General features: G+C 40.0%; 1 protein-coding gene across 1 annotated transcript; it reads right to left on the reverse strand.

The window, feature by feature from the left end:
• Positions 1 to 584: 584 nt before the first annotated feature.
• Positions 585 to 19,577, reverse strand: gpm6aa (glycoprotein M6Aa). Its single transcript, XM_041048968.1, has 7 exons — positions 19,294 to 19,577; positions 7,673 to 7,865; positions 7,160 to 7,316; positions 6,101 to 6,254; positions 5,204 to 5,280; positions 4,434 to 4,499; positions 585 to 2,648 (listed from the first exon to the last, which is right to left on the reverse strand). Exons 1-7 carry the CDS (start codon positions 19,328 to 19,330, stop codon positions 2,496 to 2,498), a joined length of 837 nt encoding a protein of 278 aa, XP_040904902.1. The 5' UTR covers positions 19,331 to 19,577; the 3' UTR covers positions 585 to 2,495.
• Between the last annotated feature and the right edge of the window lie 1,399 nt (positions 19,578 to 20,976).

The following is a 20,976-nucleotide window of genomic DNA, read 5'->3' on the forward strand; positions in this document are numbered from 1 at the left end:
CAAAGTGTAATCTCGGATGTGATTTATTACCTGACTGGGTGGACCGGTGGCTTGGGGGTAGGGGCCAAACTCGACCTGCATGCAGGTGACAAGTCTACAGTAGCGTATCTCTTTCATATTTTCTGCACATGTTGGTTTAGCTGGGGTTGACTCGAGTGGGTCAATATAAAGGCATTCAAACAGAGTTCAGGTGTCCTCTAGATGGTCCTCTGTCTTACTAAGATAGCTAGTGACATGATTCCTATCATTTACAGTTTTATTGAAATATATTTTGTGACTTTTTGGATGATAGCATTTTGTTTTGGAATGACTAAAGGGAAAGGGAGACACCTAGAGGTGTGAGGTAGTTACTGAGTATTTCCTTCTGGTAAACATCAATTTTCTTTCTTCTTGTAAAATAATGATCCATCTGTCTACAGTCGAATCCTGCCTGACCATACTTCACAACTCACCTGACAGTTAATTACAGTGAAATATTAGCTCATACAGTAGCTGTAACAAGTCCTACAACACCACCAGAGGGACTATTTGACATGAAAACAAAATTGACACAAGTGACATCAAGTATTTATTAACAAGTACACAAGTGAAATTTATTTATGCAAGCAAATTTGATCATACAGGTCAAATAAGCCACCTCAAGCTGTTGGCACATGAATGTACAAAACAGATTCAATTTAAAGCCTGCTACTAAGCATTCGTAGTGAAAGTACAAAAGACTAATACGAGGAGAAAGCTGATAGCATTTTTTCAGATCATTACAGAGTAAGCAATGTTGGTACAAGTATTAGTTTTAAGACATGGTTGAGAGCTCATCACAAACTAAACAGACACAACTCAAAGACTACAGTCTCTAATATCAGTAGCATAACGCGGTAAGCGTGGGGGGTTTAGTACTGCACATATAAACAAAGGGTTGATCCAGCAAGACAGTCAAAAGTGTCAAAATAAAGAAGTGAAATAAAGTAACTTTTGAGTCAATAAGACTATATTAATGCGTGTTCATGCCACGAAAAACATCTAAATTCACAGTCTTTACTAACAGTACAGTTATCCAACTTTGAGTTGAACACCAATGCGCTTACATCTAGAGAGAGCACAGAAATGGTCAAGTAAGTGCATGGAACTAGCTTTTAGAAACACTGACAAAACTTTGCCAGGCAATGAACTGACAGGCCACCTTTGTAGTCATATGGCATCAAGATGTGTAAGCAATACAGTTACTGTCATGAACAAATTTACTGTGACACACACTTCTCACATCTGATAAATCCACCAAGGAGTGCCATTACACCAACAACTTTTTACTGTCAGGGTTTCTTTTTCGCTTGAGACTGATAGATGCAAAGTGGGCTGACCCACTGTCATCTCCTCTTCTTCTCGCATGAATTGTCCTCAAATGTCAGTGCTTAACACATAGGTATGCTTTGATATATCAGTATATACAGTGCAGAGTTCCGCAAGAACAGGAGTTTAGTAGTTATAAAGTTCCACTTTTAAGAAATTAAAAAAAGTGGCTATGAAAGCATGTTTGCATGTGCTTTTGTGGCTTGTGATTCAAAGACAATGGAATCATTCACAGTCCTTAAATACATTTAAATGGCAAGATTATTATAAAATAAGCCATAATTTATCTTTAGTTGACTAATTCCATCTTTGATATCTATCAAAATCATAGTTTCCTGTTTAACAGGCTTGGCACATCTAGCAGATATTTGTTTTACTCTAATGATTTGGTATTTACTCTGTCGTCTTGCTACTGTATTACTTCAAATAGAAAAACAGATTGAATTACTTTCACGTGAAAGTGGTTTTAATCCCTGGCAATACTGGTATGACAAAGGCTTTACGCTGCTTCCTAGTTGCGTTGTGAGATTTAAAATATATTCAAAACTAACCACCCGTTCACATACAGTACATAGTTCTTGAAGATGATGTCTCCATACACACGGCATGAGAAATGTGCTTGAAAACCCTTTTTAAGCCCCTGTTGACCCCCTCAGAAATCAGCAAAAAAATAAATTATGCATGAGAGCGAAATGACACTTAGCATCAAATAAAAACTTTTAAGAAAAATAAAACAATTATATGCAAATTATTCAAAGTAAAAAAAAAAAAAAAAAAAAAAAGCAGAAATACTACTGCTACTTCTGATTCTACAAACTACACTAAAACTACTATCAGCACTAAACAACTCGTATTCAAGAATAATATAACTGCCATAATGATAATTGTAACACCATCCATGAGAGAGGTAAAGGGGCTTTTTTCATCTGAAATGCTGTTTGTGACTGGGAAGGTTTGTGTGACGTTTCCTCCCAGACCACATTGTCATATGACGCACCAGTGACATCAGCGGTGGCGAGGGCCCTAGGCGCCATCCGCCCCCCTCCGCAGGAGGGGATGGTAGAGAGAGAAAGACAGATAGAAAGACAGGAGAGAGAAAGAGGGAGGGAGAGAGGCTGGAGTGGCAGGGCCAGGCCTCACGCTGGTCTTTATGTGTAGGCATTGAGACGCTCCTTGGAGCGAGTGGAGTGGATGTCGTGAAGCTCCTGCTCCTCCTTCGACTTGATGTCCTCATACTTCTGCATTCGGCAGGCATCCTTCACATAGGCCCAATTGGCTGACAGCACCATCAGGTAGTGGATCTGTGAGGAAAAGTGTTACATCAGTGTAAAACAGATTAAAATAAAATAAAATCAGCCTCCTTTTTTTTCTCTTTAATTTGGAGACATTTACGCTACAAATTACTTCAAAAACAATAACAGCTCATTGGAATGTAATAATGATTTATTATTTACTTCTCAGCTTTATTATCTCTATTGGATGCAATTTGAAATGCTATGACAGATTTAGTAAAGCTTGCTTGTGTGAACTGGCCATTTAAATTGAAGTTTACTATTTCCAGTGGTCCAGCAGGTGGCAGCATAATGCTACATGTAATCTTGAACTTGTGTTGCTATGGTAGCAAAGATTATAATGGATGTATTGTGCTTTTTTGACTGAGGTCGTAACACAGCTACTCTTTTCACAAGGAATGACAGTTTTATAGCCGTACTGCTCTTTGTTAATGGAATGCAGACATACCAATCGTGTGACTGAGATTCACGTGCTATAGATATTAACTATGGAGCCATTATTGTAGGAAAACTATTCACAAATAATAGGGTTAGCGTAGGGTTGTGAAACCATATCTCAATCCGTGTGTGTGTAATCAGATTTGTATGTGTAAAGGAATCTCTAAATGCTGACTGGTGGTATGTAGGCACATACATAAATCTCTCTTCCATGGCAGAAGTGTATCAAAAAAAAAAAAAAATCACGTGTAAAAGGACAGCCAATGAAGAGGCCTGTCTGAGTTGCAGCTGGTAACTTGTCTGTATTTCCAACTCTTGGAGCAGAATACTCATTAATATCTATGTACGCATTTATATACGTATGCGTATCTATTTACGCATTGTCTACACATTTACAAATCTCAAAACACTTGCAAATCTGAATATAGGAGTTTTTGGAGTTTTTTTACACATTAATAAATCTGTTTACGCACACACAGATTGAAATACAGTTACAAAACTCTGCACTCACATTTGTAAGTAGTTTTGTTACAATAATGGCCCCATAACTAACATTATTTTGTCTTTCAGTTTTTTTCCGTAGGGTAAGTTTGATGATGCTGATGCATATTTAAAGATATTTTTTTAGCACTGACTTTGAAGCTTTGTTTTTTGAGGGCAGCTCATTACTGGGACGCATCAGTGTATCTGTTGTGATGAATTTTCTCCATTAACTGCAAAGAAAAGTGTGTGTGTGTGTGTGTGTGTGTGTGTGTGTGTGTGTGTGTGTGTGTGTGTGTGTGTGTGTGTGTGTGTGTGTGTGTGTGTGTGTGTGTGTGTGTGTGTGTGTGTGTGTGTGTGTGGAGGGAGGGAGGGAGGGAGGGAGGGAGGGTCCTGCCACAATTTGCACCATCATCCCTGACTAGTAAACACTTTCTGTTTCTCAGAAAATGGCTCCACACAAATTACTGAGTGATGTTTGCAACAATTTCTGAGCCTTTCTTCTCCCTGTTTCCATGACAACACATTGACATGTCTGGCGCCTCTGAGAGAGGGAGGGAGACGAACCCTGTCTTTTTCACTGCGCCAAAATGCCTTCCCTCCCGTCTTCAGCTATGCTCTCACAGGCAAACACGACACAGGCTAACTATGAACCAGCCACAACAAAACACAGCTATTTTCCCAGCAACAGTATCTCCCCTCAATTACCTTCTTCTTTTTTTAAAAAAAAAAAAAAAAAAAAAAAAAAGCCATCTGTGGTATCTGCATTTGGAAATACATGCCACAGAAAAAGGTTCCTCTGTTTTGCTTTTGATCTAAGAGATATTTAGTTATGTCCCTTGAGAGTGAGGTGCAATGAGTTTATTGAAGTCTCACCATAGCAATAACAGCAGCTCCTGCTCCAGCGAGGGCACAGATGAACAGGTGGAATGTCATGTCAAGCTGCAGCAAAAACAAGTCACAGCACGTATTACTCTTCAGTTCTTACCGGACACATCTGCCAATCAAACCCCCAACTTGAAAAGTCACTTGTAAACATTCAATTCATTCTGTTTTACAGCCATAAACCCATATCTGTGATTATGAACCCTTATACATGCCAGCTCGTCTACTCTTGCTCTAATATTAGCATTTGTTAAATATTGGAAATTCAGTATTGGTTCTATTGTGTGATATACAATGTTTTGTTTTAAGGAGCAGTTTGAGTTTTGCATGTAAGCAATATTCGGTTTTTGCAGTCAGAGCAGATTCTGTTTTCATGGTGCTATTTGTTTATTTCATGGCTGTAAATACATGAGTGACTGTAAATAACCACACTGTCATCACATTATCTGGTACATTGTATGTCTTCTATTATTTGCTTTTGAATAGCTCCAGCAGAGCAGCTGAGGAAAGTGCCTTGTTCAAGGGCACCTAGACATTGGTTTTGTGAGGTAGTGGTATTCATTGAGTGTGATGATGAGCAGCCTGGTAGTGTTACTTGTTCAACATTTCAACTGTTCCATCCCTCCAGCTGTTGTTGAAACAATCATGTGTCTGTTGTGTTAATAGAAGCAGAAATTTCCAGACTTTGCAAAAAGAAGAATTCATATAATCTATACTGATTATTAACATTGTTTGATTCCTAAAACGTACTTTTACCTTACCTCATTAGAGTCGCACATCTTATAGAATTTGTCTGTTCCAGCACACACTGTTTTCGCCTCAGCGGTTGGCACAATACCTGAAATAATTTGGATTATTTATTAAGAAAGCAATACCAATGCGAGGTGCCATTTAATAAAAGTGCTGTGTAATAAAAAGCAGACAGAAAACAGCCAACAAAGTTCACAGGTTCACATGCACCGACACTCCACTGTAATGCAGTCTTACTGCACGCATAGTTACACACAGGCAACATATAGGCCACTAATGTGATGGTGGCAGCACAAATAGTTGTTGACACAGAGGCAGTATTAGTGGCTGCTGGTGGCTAATGGACTGAAAGAGGTGGCTCTAATTAAAAATTATGAGCCAGCCATATGAGCTAGTGATATGATGGACTTTTATGGACCAGCTAAACATAATGTTATTTTGGATCATTAAAGTTTTCATGACAATGATTTGAGGAGAAGCGCTGGGTCCACTATATTGTAATTTCAAAAATAGGGAGCATCACCCTCAAATTGGGTCATTTATGATATATTGCTTAGAAAGTATTCATTTCTTTGTAGGCATGAAATAAAACCAATTAAGTGTGAAATTTAATTAGATTCCTGTGCAGTGGGAGATGTAATTAGCCTTAATATTTACATTATCCATTCAGAATTTAAAGAAGAGATTTTTACAGAAACACATTAGGGGCCATACTTTATAAGTACATTTTATATTCTGCTGAGTCAGTGTGGAAAGAACAACCTCTCCAGGCCTTTAAGATAAAAGTTTAGCAGTTTAGAGAGGGAAACATAGATGTGAGAGGTGTAGTGGGTGCAACAGAGATCTGAGCAACTGGGGTCTGCACAGTGGGAGTGGTGCAGAAATGGAGACAGAATGTCTATCCTTACCATACTGGCGCGGGTCCAGGCAGAGTGTGACCCCCTCCAGCACGGTAGCATTTTGGCAAATATTCCAGATGTTGAAATATATGAAGACTGGGAGGGAGGTAAAAGCAGTCACTCCAAGCCAAGCCAGCATGAAGATGTATGTCAGCATGATGAACTGAAAGAGCCGGAGAGGACAACTGTTATAATCTATGTAAGATTGAGCTTTCTCAAGTTAAATGATTAAGAATTAGACTGATGTTTTCTGTATTCTCGTGCACTACTACTACTTTTACTACAGTAAGATTGAGGTATACAAATGGATTGACGTGAATCTGTGATCCTTTAGTTTCCTCTATGGTCCACCTATCCATTTCCGCCAGCTAGTCCTACTTTGGTTTGGACATTTCCATGGACATGAGATTAACACACACTTTCATAATGGTCACAAATACCAGAGCATAGCTCATTTCCTTTGCCTCCCTGTGGAGCTTAAGATTTGCTAAGCAATTATATCCCAGAGATAATCTTGTTAGGACTGCTTCCAGCTCTGTGATATGCTCCGTATGAGAGTACGCCTAATTTTTATTATTGTTGTTGGCAGTATAATAAAATTGTTGTGACTGATGTTTTATTGTGGGTTTAGCACACTACAGCTGTGACACAGTATGCTTTTTTTTTTCATTCAAATCACCACATTTTTCAGAGTGCAGAACTGTTGTGATGTGTTTTGCTGCCTGGTCTGCTTGCTCAGTTCTTATGTCCTACATGTAAACTTTACTTGAATAAAAATAAATAAATGAATAAATAAATAGCTGAAGTAATGATCAATAATATTATATCTGTGGTAGATTTAATGTAACTAAATAAGAATTCAGCCTGTACTGGGTTTATGAAAATTTTAGCATTTCTCTTTACTTCCTGTTTAAACACTAGACTGTTTACCAATAGATTCCTGAAAAGTTCAGTAGTAGTATAGAGTAAACTTACATTTAGTGCTAGATATACCAATAAATAGTCGGTATAACAACCAAAATCTAAGACTAATTTGTCTGTTAACATGCACTAAAATGTTAGTCCTACCCATGCGCTGACACAGCGTCCACATGTGGTGATCTTGAAGTCTCCATACAGGTCTTTAATGGCTCCACTGGTGAAGAAGCCCTCCACCATCAGCAGGATGCCATAGACAAAGAAAGCCGAAGCAATGCCGTAGATCACATACTTGATAATGTCAATCCTGGAAAAATCAATAAAAGAAAACACTGAAAATGTGCACGACAATACCAGTTTACACTTTGTTCTCAAAGAGTCTTTAACAAGCTTTTATGAAACTGCCACAGGACAGAGAGATTTATTTGTGGGTCAGATAATATAATTCTCTCCCTTTGCTTTATTAACATAGATAATACTGATGGCATATTGTTCTGAAGCAAAAGTAATTTGGAGATTTGGTGCAGTGTGGAAAAATGTAGGCTGTCAAACAGTGTTTCCTCCTTTGCAGATATGCAAATTGACAATTCCTTAGGGTCGATAATGTTTTCTTCAGCAGCCAGTCAACACTTAAACTCAGCCTGAGTCTCTGAATCTACTCACATGGTGAATACATCCAGTGCGTCCACAGGGCTCCGTACCACCTCAAAGTAGTTTTGGAGAATGGTGACGGTGCCGGACAGTGCCTCATGTCCGCAGCCGCAGAACAGAGCCACGCCCGCATACAGCAAGATGGTGGCTATGAGGGATGGGTATGGAATCCCACCCAGGCATTTGATGCAGCATTCAAGGCATCCTAAACAAAAAGAGAGATCAAAGAAATCAACTGTTAGTTAACACAGACAGAAAAGGAAAGACTTCTCAAACTAGATCCAGGATGGGAGGAAATTTCAGCTTTAAATAATTCAACAAACTTTGCCAATGGGCGAATGCATTTGCATGTCTTACACTGTAGCACCATTTACTTTTTGAGAATCTCCAGCATTCAGACCACAGTTGGGAGGTAGCCATGCATGCACGCACAGTGGAACAAAATACAGCAACTTGTCAAAGTAGCTGCAGGAGTATTCAAAGCCACAAAAAAGAGTGAGATATTTAATGGCCATTTCTGCTTCATCTGTGCAGTTATCTACAGTAGTGTAACATTTTCCCTGTATTCTTGGCTCATGCACCGCATTTGTTCTTTCAGTGGTTCAGCCCTACAGAGGATGTTGACATTTTATTCAGCACTAAAAACTCTAGCCTGAGCTTTACATAGTGATCCTGACCTTTAACCCTATTCTTCTTTGCCCTGCTTCCTTGCCCCGGGGCCCCTTAAGGTGACTAATCACTGCTCGGTTTCAACTTCAATTTCCTGTCACACAGATTGCTCACGGAGAAGCTGAGTCTGTAAATATTCGTGCACGCAAGTGTGTCTGTATGAATCGCTTAGATTTATGAGTCTCCATCTTTCATTTGTGTGTTGGCGTGCGTGCGTGTATGTGTGTTTTGGGGTACTGAGCCAGTCATTTCTTTTAACTGCCACAGGAGTGGAATTTATTTCCTGTGGAAGCACGGCACATAACCAGACTTTATGGGGTCTTGCAGTGTGTTGCAGTATATTAATCACACAGACACATTTCACAAAACCAATCCCCATTCAAATCAATTTGTAACTCTTCATCTGGAGCTGTATCACAATGGAGAGCTGCAGCCTAAACATGCATAGATGTCAGATGTCCAAATCAATACACGCATGTGAAATGTGCAAATGTAATTCCATGTTTGTAGAAACGGAAAATTCCTCTTGATCAGTTACATCACGGTCAGGGCTCATGATTAAATTCATTTGCATTCACGCTGCTGTTCTCGAGCAGAAAGGAGACTCTCTGACTGCACTGTCGGTTTTTGTTGTCAGTTACAGAGATGATAAAAGATTTCAAGATCGTTCATCAAGGCTGTTTTCAGCACCATCTCTTTTATGGTTATCTCGTTGTCTTCGCCTGTGTTACAAAGCAGGAGTCAGAGCAAATATCCCTCCTCCTCCTCCTCCTCCTCAACTCTTTGCTTTGCTTCTGACTCTGATCCAAACCTGAGTGGAATACCAAGTAGCTGGTCCGCCTGCTGGGCTGTGCAAAGCACTCAGACGCTTGCTGCAGCTCCAACCCTCGCCCAGGCTTGCCTAGATTATCTGCATCCTCGGTGATGTAATCCAATGCTAGACTGTAAAATGTCTATTCTGCCTTCCTGCTTTATTCTAAACCTATTTTGTCCATGAAAGGTTTGCTGAGAATGTACACTGTTTCCCAATAACCTGTGCAGCTTTTCTCACTTATAATCCACTCTGGTCAGCTACAGCTTTAAAAAAATATATATAAATAGATAATCAAAAGTCAGGTTATCAGTGCCTGTTGGTCACACTTCTCTTCCCTGTTTTCAGCCTCTGTTTGTTGATGTTTTCTCCATTAATTGATGCTCAAAGGGATGCTTCAGACAGGAGGCACATGTCTGCATAGGTGGTGTTTCTGTAGGTTCTCATCTAAAGGCTTCGCCTTCTGTCAGAAATCAGAGTGTCTAACAGGGGAATCCCTCCCTGAAGAGGTTAAACCATCTGTTTGCCGTTTGCGGCATTTTCTGTATCATCACTGCCTTGGTGTTTCTCCAACATTCATACTAGCCCAGCCCAGGGGAGTGGGACATCGCCTGTGAAGAGACATCAGATTCAGGGAACACCTCACCTTTGGTGCCTTTTAGACTATCAGGTACTCGCGGTGCCATCTCACATCCACTCCAACGACATCCACAGGCAGTTTCACGCCAATTCACACCTTAATTCATGTGACTCTGGCAGCCTGCAGCTAGGACTCCCTACCAGCCAGTGAAACTGAGGTAGGGACAGGCCCAGTTCTACCCCACCACTATGGGATGAGTGGTGGAACAACTTCACTTCTACAATTTAAGTCCAATGATTAAATAATGTAGTTTTGATAGTTATAGGTTAAAAGGGAAAAGGCCAGGTCTCCCTGTTTAAATGATGTCAAACAATATACTGCATTTTTATTTTGTCGTTAATTTTGATGTCCCCACTTCCCATCAGCATGACTGCTCTGTACAGTTATTAGTTGTTTTCCTAGAATACTTACAGACAGCTCCATAAAAGCATTCGAGAATTTGTTGCTCTTAATCAAATGTTGATTTATGTCATGCGGCAAGGCTTTGCGTAGGCCAGTCAAACACATGCAAGTGCAAATTCCTTATTACTCTATAAAATGGATGTCATATTCTCACTGTATACCTCTCGATCATCATGACAAAAGATAAAATAATTACCACTAGATAATTTTTTAGAGTTGTAAAACCCTGTTTCAAACTATTACACAAACCTTTGTGCAGTGTTTTGGCGTCTTATGTGTTTTCGGTTTGAATGCCTGCTAACACAGACAGTGATTCTGTCACCATCTCTTCCCTCAGGCTCACTATCCTGAGTTACCTTATTGTCTCAGGAAGCAGGCAGTGACAGGATTTTTTTAATGCGAGGGTGTTTACTGAGAAGATGAGAGCGACAGAGAAGGCATTCACATTTAAACCTCACGCTCTGTCAAATCATCTGAAATCCTCACCAAAACAGACAAGTGGACATTTTAGATGATTAGATTGATTTGCACTTAGTGCTTCTTACTTTAGTTTGTTGTATGTGAATCAAAACTGTTTTTATGAAGCACACAAAGAACTCTCTTTATGTCAATTTATTTCCTACTTATTCTCAAAATAGGCTTTTTGTTTGCAGCAGTAACATAAAAATTCAAGCTCTAGTTAGAGCATAAGCAGAAATCACCTGGACTGGAAGCCAGTATTTAAACCTCACATTGGGAGCAAACAGTTTTCATTTTTAGAAACAAAAATCTTGTACTTTTTTTTTTTTTTTTTACCCACCTTTGAGACATACAGGTTAAATTTGGTGCTGTAGACATTTGGAGCCTGTGCTTTACATGGAGGAGGGTGAGCAGTAATCTAAATGATTTATGTCATGGCCTCAATCAAGGTTTACTACCTCTGCATTATTTACATTTCTGCACACAGATTAAAGTAGCTGGAGTGAGCATCTCACTGTTCTCCACTTGAAATCTATTTTACTTTTCCCTGATGTGTCAGGTGTCATTCCTGCTATTTACAGATGCAAACAATGGACCTGGCTGCTAGTTTGCACGATAAGAGTTTGTGAGTTACGACAAAATAATGTTGTCTACGTGACTTGAATTAAAGGAAGTGTTTCCATGGCAACAGTTGAAGATGAAGGTACAGGGTAAGTTGGGTACACGGTGATTTTTTTTATTGATTGTCTTCTTTAAATTTCATGGGGGGACCCAGTAAAGAGCAGTGTGGAAAGGGCAAAATTCAATAGCCATATCAAATGCAGGTTAAGATTACAACAGAGAGTCAGACTGGATGTTGATATGAGTGTAAGATTAAACCCTGTTTATATATAACATTTTCTAATCTTCTCTTTGCTCAGCTGTGCTTTGTCTAATGTTCTAATGTGTTTCTTCATAGTTTGAGAGCACAGTTAAAACTCAAACTGGACCATGCTGTAATTGCTTCATGGTTTTTGAGGACATTTGATTAGATCGATTGGAATTGTTTCCGTAGTTCTGCTATCGAGTGTTATCACCACCACTGCATTAAGCAAAAACCTCCTCTCATGCCAACGGATCCATTCATTTCCCCTCCATAACTCTTCATTGATCTTAACTGACTGCAAGATTGAGCTGCTGAAAAATGGCAAGTGGTGGTGCGAACTGACTTGGGAGAGCTACTAGATGCTTGATCCATAATTTAGAAGCGGCACAGAGCAGCAAAGCACGAGCCTCTCACATTCATTATTCATGCTTTCTGCTTAGCCCAACATTACCTGCGATGTGAATAAAGGATCCCCTGCTTGATGAGGAGCTGCAAGTATTTGAATTGATCATGCTCACAGGTGTAGTAGTACTACTTGTGTTTTGAAGCACCCACTGACAGTCAAGTTGGGATTTTGGCCTAATTGACTTTGGGTAAGCTGATTTGAATGGACTGGTGGAAGCAATGATGATCTTATGTATGCTTTTTTTACTTGATCTGGTAAAGCAGCACACAGTATGGAGCAAGTTTAGTATTGTGGATATTGCAAATTATTGTTTTCATGGCAAAAGAGGCAAATCCCTCACTGAAATTGCTTTATTTATTCATTTATTTTACATTAGATTATTTCTTTGAAGGTAACGCTCAAATTTTAATGCTTTCTGCCTCTTGAAACGTCTCCAACAGCGGAAAAACATCTAAGGATATTCTTTCCACTGAGTGTTAATGAAATAAATTTCACTTGCCAAAATTGAAAATCTGGCAATGCTGGGATTAGTCTTAATGGATTTTGAACAAAGAGACAGGATTTCAGAAGCCGCTGGAGTTTTAAATATTTTATCCTCCATACAAAAAAAAACCCTATGTTTAATAAAAAGAAAAAAAAAAAGTGAAGCCTACATGACCCCAAACACCACGGTCCAATCAACAGAAGGCGTCTCCCTAATACAAAGAGAAAGGATGACCCCCCTCCCAAGGCCCCTCCTACCTCCTACTTCTCCTCCATCTGTCAGTGTCATACCCGACAGGCAAAAGGGACACACGCACAAGTGCACGTATGCTTAAACACACACACACACACACTCAGGCTCTCTCTAACCCAGTCAACATTCACATGAGGGCTGAGGTTACCCTTAAATAATGGTTAGAGGTAAATGACATCCAAAGAAATCATGGCTCTAACATCCAGGAGACAGTCGGAGTTAATTAACCAAGGATTTGCTGGCCTTTTTGAGGCACTAACAAGTTAGACAGCGTCAGATCCATAATTCCTCAGTTTCCTTCTGCTTGAATTTGAATTTTTCTGTGGCCTTTACCAGCTCACAGTAGATCCAGTGTAAGGCATAATGATTTTAGCAGTCAATATACTTATTACCTTGTTTATTAGCTTTCTTTTCTCAACTCAGCTGAATTTGTTTACCAGATTTTGTTAAAGAGCAGACATGTATTTTATGCCAACATATTTAAAAGTTTCAAGATGTACTAACAATGCTCATCCTAGAGACTCACCTCTCATAATTCTGATAGATAATTTAACTTCAATTATTTCCGTTTTATAAAGATAAAAGGGGTTTTAGTGAATAGTTTGCTGCATATAAGTTTCTATATGCGTAACTGCACTTCCGAAATGTATTTTGGTTTCTTTAACCAATATTTGGTGTTCTGTGATGGAGACTTATCCTGTCTTCCCTCCTCAGTTGCTTTTCAGACACATGCAGACTCAGTCTTTAATAGTCTGATTTGGGAATTTGCATATTCAAATGAATTCAGCTGTGGCTGTGATGTGTACTATATCAGTGTCAGACAAGTCCCCTGCTGAAAATATACAGTGGCTCAAAACTTTGTATCTTTGTAACCTGTTTGTCTGCAACAGAATAGTCGGGATGCACGCACTGACCAAATCACCATCATTTTTGTGTGTCATTTGGGTCAAATGACAAAGAGTACAAAGTGAGACATGCAGACACAAACAAACAAAGACAAAAGAGTGAGGATTGTTTACACTTGAAAATAAGGTTGGAGTTCACACTCAAGTCAGATGCATCTTGTTGTTCAACATTTCTTCAAAGTTAGGGAAGAATGCTGATCCCAGTTCTAGTTCTACATAGTATCAGTCATCGAAGTAATATCGGGCTAAATCCAAGTGATGCCTTTTTAAAGATGATATTGGCCTGTAATGATTGCATGTGTCTGTTGCCACATCCTTACTTAATTAAAATCCATCATATAGGAATGTTAGGCTGTGCTTTTGGTGCAGTTACAGCCACAGAGAAAATTAATAAGATTCAGTGCAAGAGGAGGAAATGAACAAAATTAAATAAAGGGGATGACAGAAAAGAGAATAATAATCTAATTTTATGTCTGGTGCATATTGACTTCAATTACGCCACAAGACATCCAATCAGGCTCAATTTTTGCGCATTCAGCGAGCAGTTATTAGTTCCTTGTTAGCAGAAGAGTTTTTATGGGGGTGGGGTGGCAGTGAGCCTGGTCCTGGAGAGAGAGAGAGAGAGATCTCCGTGGGGGGATGGTGCGTCTGTGTCAGCCTGAGAGTAATGGGCGTATACGTGTCTCGTTGCTTTCCTATATTTAATGCGAAGCCCCCCCGTCTTACCCTGAAGCGAGCAGGTTTTTTTTTTTTTTTTTTTTTCAGCTCCTGCGCGCCCCCATCTCCTCTGCGCATGTTTAATCAACCAGTATGGTTGCCATGTCAACCGCAGCGCAAAATCTGCGAATAGACCGGGCACTTCAGAGCCGTGACCCACTTACTGTATGTCAACAAATTCAGTGGGACAATGGTGAATGAGACACATTACACAGATAACCCCTCTGGGCAAAAAGGACGTTATAGGCCAGGTCCAAAAGCTCAGCCACTGATTTCCTCTCTTTTATTTTTCACCGAGGGATGGAAAAATCTGAACATGACTGCGTGACAGCTGAGCAGGGACGTGTCTTTTGTCTGTGCCAAGTTCATTCCAGGAACTGGGGGGCAAATGTCAAAAACTCAGGAGAACAGACCAGGGCTGTTCTTTTACTCTCAATTTGAAGACTTAAACTGTGCAGGTGATACATTATTCTTATACTACTGCCTGTAGTGATACATCATTACAGGCAGCCAGTATCAAGGAGTGTAGGGATTTAAGTCATGTCTCCCAAACAGTAGCTCATAGTGATAGCCTGTCTTCAGTATCTGACTAAATCTGCACACTTGTGTTGAATTTTTAGTTGACTGCAGTTGAACACATTCTCCTCTGAATACTGTAATGTTTTAGCTTGATTGAAATTTCCTAAATTAAACTATGGTTAAAAAGTCCTTGTATCTTTGAAATGAGCCAAAGCAGTGAGACACCATCATCCTATATGTATTGAGCACCTGTTATCCCATATCTAAAAATTGGTACAAGTGAGTAATTCTTGTGAGAACAAAAAGAAAACTCAAACAACAAAGAACAATTGGTGGAACTCCCTCGATTCCTACTTGGCTCGGGCGAATTAGGCTTCAGAACAATGAGCAAGAGCGAGAGAGGGGGAAGATGAGGAAAGCGAAAGGTTGTGTACTGTAGCATGACCAGACATCACCGCTGATATTTTGAGGCCATCATGGGGACACAAACTCTCCACTGATGTTTTTACCACTTTAATTTATCAGGGTAAGAAGCTCTTTAAGGCCAACCTCATACACAACATTAAGTGGAAAGAATAAATAAGTTCTGCAAAAATAATTATATACCATATGAATATTTAGAGTTGACCAAATAATTTCAATTGTAGTCATGTATACTGACACACCAGTATATTAGTTTGACAGTATCATCTATATCCAAAGCAGCTCATTGTGAATTCACCACACCTTAACCTCAATGCAGATTTGACATTTATTGTGGGAGCTGTAAATTCAAAGTTCATGAAACTCAATGAGCCATTAAAAATACAGCACAACCCTGCCGTCTGCTGTGCTAACTCTGTCGTTTGACACAAACTCTGTTGGGTTTTATGAAGATTGACAGAAAATATCAATGAGATGCTCTCAACATTTAGCAGCTTGCCAAGTTAGTAGCCTGATCAAACTGATTAGCAGAAGGACAAGCGGTCCCTTGCAGAGTGGATTCTTGGCTGAGGAAAAGCTAACAGGTGTCCCTTTCTCAGTTTTTCCATTCAGCAGTAATTAACAGAAGCAATGTCAACTATCTCCACGATGTTGTTTGGTTTATTCTTAAACACTATTCTCCATATTAACCATATTGTGCTCATTTTGCAGAACTTGTCTGCAAAAAGCCAATCATCTCAGCCGTGTGCCCGCAGTGGGAATCTGCTTTGTCAATCATAGGGCGTTGGTTTGCTCCCTGTTGCTGATGGCCCCTTTGGTACATAGCGAGCACTGCTACATTTGGCTAGCAGCTGAAGTGAGCAGTGCCCACCTGGTGCATCTGACTCATAATCGGAGATTTGCAGCCTCAGAAAAGGAAGACAGAAGGGCACTGGCATGCTGTGAGTGCACTCATTGACACCTACACCTCTTCTGAGGGGGATGTACCTATTTATTTGCCATTTGCCATTAGTTTGGATGATGTCTATGGCTTGTTTAATCAGCAAAATTATTATTGAATTGTCCTTTAAGAATGTCATAAATTTGTTATAGATAGTAAAGATAGTACCCAGTTGACTTTAAAAGCTGCTATAAAATGGAATTGCTTTCTCATGCTTGACATTCATAAGCTTTTAAAATTGTTATGGCTGTGCAGAAACATTGTTACTGTGCTTGTGTTTTAGAGTACAGAAGTTTTGCTGTGAGAAATTCTTGCTTGAGTGTTTTAGAGTGTTAACGCTACCTCTGACTTGATCTTTGATGGATTGTAGTTTGCTCCGCTTTACAACAACAGAAGTCACTGTTAGACTTTGTCATGCCAAGTTTTCCTGTTTTATTTTTTTCACTTGTTTACTCAAAACCATATTTATTACCCAGAGTGACTTTAAAGATGGGGTATGATTGGCTGGTTGCAGCTTATAACTTCTTCTGAACATGAGCAATGGTTCTTACAAATTTTGAAAAATGACAGACATGAAATAAAGTGACGTAGAAAGAAACTTGACAGTGAGGCTTTAATGTTCATCGTGCTTCATCAGAGCAGTTATGTCAATCATCTGTTGTTGTCCATAATGAAGTCAGTCGTTTGATAGAAGACCCACTCAGTAACCAGTGATCCCTGCTACCTTGTTCTAACATATCAATCTTACATTGTGTCATGCTTGATCAACCAATAAATCTCCTAAAGTGTGTCGTGATCTCATAGAGGTCTGTTAATAAATGGGAGCCTGTCTTTAAGTCCACTAATAGAACTAATTTTTCACCCAGGGAAAGCAAACAAAACCTTCAAAAAACAATGTGAGATGTGCAAAGTATTTTTTTTTCTTTTATTATTCTTGTATAAGTGGAATTAAATAACCAGTTAGAAGTAGACTCTGCATCTCACTGTATCATCTAAGCCCTTTAAGCTGGACTTAATCACGTCATTCAATTTTGGTACAGCTTTCACTGTGCAGTTGTTTAATATTTGTATTTTAAACACTTTAACATCTGTTACCTGATTATCGCATAATACTTGTGTTGTCTTCACGTTAGACTTTAAAGTTATACATAAATGTTTAAAATTGAAATTGTTACCCTGCAATATGTTGAATCAACTGAAGCTTTATGATGAAAAAGTTCAAACAAATCCTTTAAGTAAGTAACTCAAAGAAAGAAGTGCTAAGTGCTTCATGAAGGTGTGTCACCATGGTGACCACAGGGCTGTGAGAGGCTGCATGCGAATATCAGATGTCATAAATACAGGATGTATGGGCAAAAAAAAAAAAAAATGTCCTTGAATGCATCTTATATTTTATCCTGAGGCTCTGAGCCATCCTTTCTTTCTAAACCATCAAAGTTTAACAAGTGACACAGAAAAACAATTACGTCACCTGTAAAAAAAAAAAAAAAAAGCATTCCTCTTTTGCATCTCTGGCTTGTGCTGAGGCTCTCTGACTGCACAAATAAATCAATAAATCAATGTATAGGCCTCTGTTGCATGTTTTACACTCTTTTTAGATATTCAGAAGAAAATGTTTGCCAGTGAGCCAAATGTAGGCTAACCCAGCTTGCAGTATATGAGTGCACACTAAGTCATTACAGAGTCTTTACAGACCTGCGCTTCAGCCTTGTAAATAGACATGGCATGCAGAACTGTGTTCACATCTTGCTGCATCTTTCAGTTGGATGAGCATTTGTGTTAGTGGCGAAGGCTTTCTGAATAGGAATGCCTGAGTACACACCTAGTAATGGCGACCAGGAGGTATTGGATCAAAATCTGTAAGGTTTTTCGGTGGTACATATGCCCAGCGTTATAAACTGTCATGTGAACATCACCCTCATAAATAATCTTGTAGCAATCTTGTCAATCCCCTTAATCAACAGGGATCAAAACAGAATCTCTCTATATATATACTGAATGTGCATAACCAACATATAGTCAACCATTATTGTCTCTGCATAGCAGATTATATTTCTTATATTCCCAAACCTCTCGCCATCTCTTTCTTGCACCCTCTGAATCTCTCTTCCCTTCACTTCTACTTAATCTCTGTCAGTCTGTCTCTGTTTTTCTTTCTGTCTCTTTGGTTCCCACACTCACAGACACAGTGAACTATTCCTGTGTTACTGAAATGTCATCAGCAGGAGTGGGTGAAGAGAGAATAGATAATGACTACACTTGGCCAGTGCCATGGCAACTGTTTCAGCTCATGTGTGTGTGTGCCTGTGAGGAGCGCTAGTCTACAAGGTGGAGAGACAGGAGGGAAGAGAAACACAAACATATGAAGCCATGCCTGTCACATGAAGTAAATCTGAGAGGGAGGGAGATAAGGGAGGCAGAGACAAATGTGTTTTCTACATGACAACACTATCCTGTTCGTCTCTGCTCATGTGCCATTTTGGGATGGCTTTAGAAATAACAGCCTTTTTCAAAATGTTGCAGTCCACCAGTAAACAAAAAAATACAGTCTTAAGTCCCTTGCTTATGTGAGTCCTAACCATATACTGAATCATTCATGCAGGGAAAAGGTGGGGGTGGTGTGTGTGTAGTATAAATAGCAATTCCACTTTGCACAAAACAAACACTGCCCCTTTTACAAGAACAAAAGAAACCCCTGTTCTTGCATCAATTCCACACTAAACGTCGCAAAGCGACTGCGTCTTTGGTCTGGGTGTTTGGACACAAAGGACAGAACCTGAGAGCTGATGGATTAATGAGTCTAGAAGCTTGGTTTGGTTCTTCACTCTTCATGTTTCTCTCTCAGCCGTTGTGACAGGCATGAAAACCTTATCAAACAAACAAAGACAGTCCAGCCCTCGCTGAAGCAGTTCACACCCCTCTGACTACCCAAACAGCACACACAGACGTGCACTCTTCAGTGGAGTGCTGATACTCAGTGGACAAAGGAATTACCACAAACAGCTGCTCTCCTATTCAGAAAGGGAAAGGCTAACATTTGTGCATTTGTCTCTGCAGAGGCACCACTGACACACAGAGAAAACACCCATGTCAGATGTACTTAGAGAAATCTACCCAAACATGCAAAAAATATTTTCTTACCTTTCTGGGTCTGCCCCTCATCCATGTCTTCTTCCATTTTACTGATGTTGTTTTAGAGCAGAAAGAGATATGTTACGAAAAAAAATGCTTGTTTGGGTTGCAGGTTCAAAACCTTATTTATTTTTAAGGGGTAGTCCACAAAGCACGTCCGCTCTCTTTCTCACAGTCTCACTTTTCCACTTTTTCTAGATGTCCCTAGTGAACGCCGAGATTGCCTGTCAGCTGTGGTTTCTGTCAACCGTCTGGGTGATGCGAGGGATCACTGAGTCTTTGTGGTGCTGTCCATCGCGAGCTGCCGTGGCAAGTGCTGAAAACCTCCTTCGTCCCCGGTGGAGGAGGAGGGGGAGGAGGGGTGTAGGGGGGCTGGATGGAACAGAGGGTGGTCTCTATGGCTGGCAGGAAAGCGCATGTGTAACAGAGGGGTATGCAGTTGGAAAAGGCAGGTGTGTGAAAAATGTAGAATTAAAACACTGAAAGCAGCAGTGGAGTATAGACTGAGCAGTGACTCTAGACCTTCTGACTGTGTCATGTTAAGGTAGGGGTGTTCACGAGTGTGTGTTGGCCTTCTTTACCCAGCCCACCCTAAACACCCCTGGTTCTTAGACAGAATGGTTAAGCCTGACGCCCCCCCACGACAGCGGCTCTGCTGCATTAACTGAACCTTTCCTTAAATACGGAAGGGGGACGGGGGGGGGGGGCGGGGGGGGGACGGGGGGGGGGGGGGGGGGCATCTGATTTCAAAATAGGATTCTCCTAATCTTATTAGTCATACAGATTCAATTATATGATCACCACAGAGTTGTCATTGAATTCTTACCATGTAAATGCAAACTGCATGTGTAGACAGACACTGCATGAGCAAGTTGTTTCCCACTCTTGGTGAATTTAAGATTTAAACTAAAGGATTATGTCGTCTCCTAAGGGTTGAGATTTTACAGCGCATGGTGTTATGAAACTCTTCAGACAGCCAGTGGGTTGCTGCTTTTTGTAATTCCCAAAAAGTTGATGTTTTCTTGTGCATTTGCATTTTGTGAACTGTGAATGTGTGAATATTTCTACATTGTAGAAAGGGGAAGTGTGTAGAAAGCCATGTATCACTTTGAAAGGTTGTGAGGAAGAGAAGAGAAGAGAAGCAAGCGCTGTGACAGAATGCATGTAATGGAGAGCAAAATTTGTGAGGAGTTTACTGTCTGAAATGCACATCTTAACTTTAATACACTAGATACAGAACTAACTAGAACGATACTGAGTACAGCCCATCATTCCCCTACACCCACCCCCACCACCAAAATTTAATGAGCCCTTCCTAGGCATAATAACTGACAAAGTGGCTAAAACACTTACACTCATAACTCACACTTACATTCATAAAGACCAAGGCCAAAGGACAAGCAGTAGAATAAATCTATGGATAGATTGATGAATGGATAAAGATAGATAGGGGGCACAGAGGAGTAATTGGAAGATCACTGAGGTACATTAAACTGCTGTGAGATGAAATGTGCTGTATAAATAAAATCTGACTCGACTTGAAGTACAAACAGATGGATGAATGGATGGATGATCAGACAGGTGGATTAGATAAAACGTTAATGATCCCTTTGGGGAAATTAAGCTTCTGCTGCAGCAGAGAACTGTAAGGAGGCAAGTAAAGAGTCCTGAGAATTATACAAGTAAGCACAG

This window comes from Toxotes jaculatrix, chromosome 10, assembly GCF_017976425.1.
Source record: "Toxotes jaculatrix isolate fToxJac2 chromosome 10, fToxJac2.pri, whole genome shotgun sequence".
Taxonomy (NCBI): Eukaryota; Metazoa; Chordata; class Actinopteri; family Toxotidae; genus Toxotes; species Toxotes jaculatrix.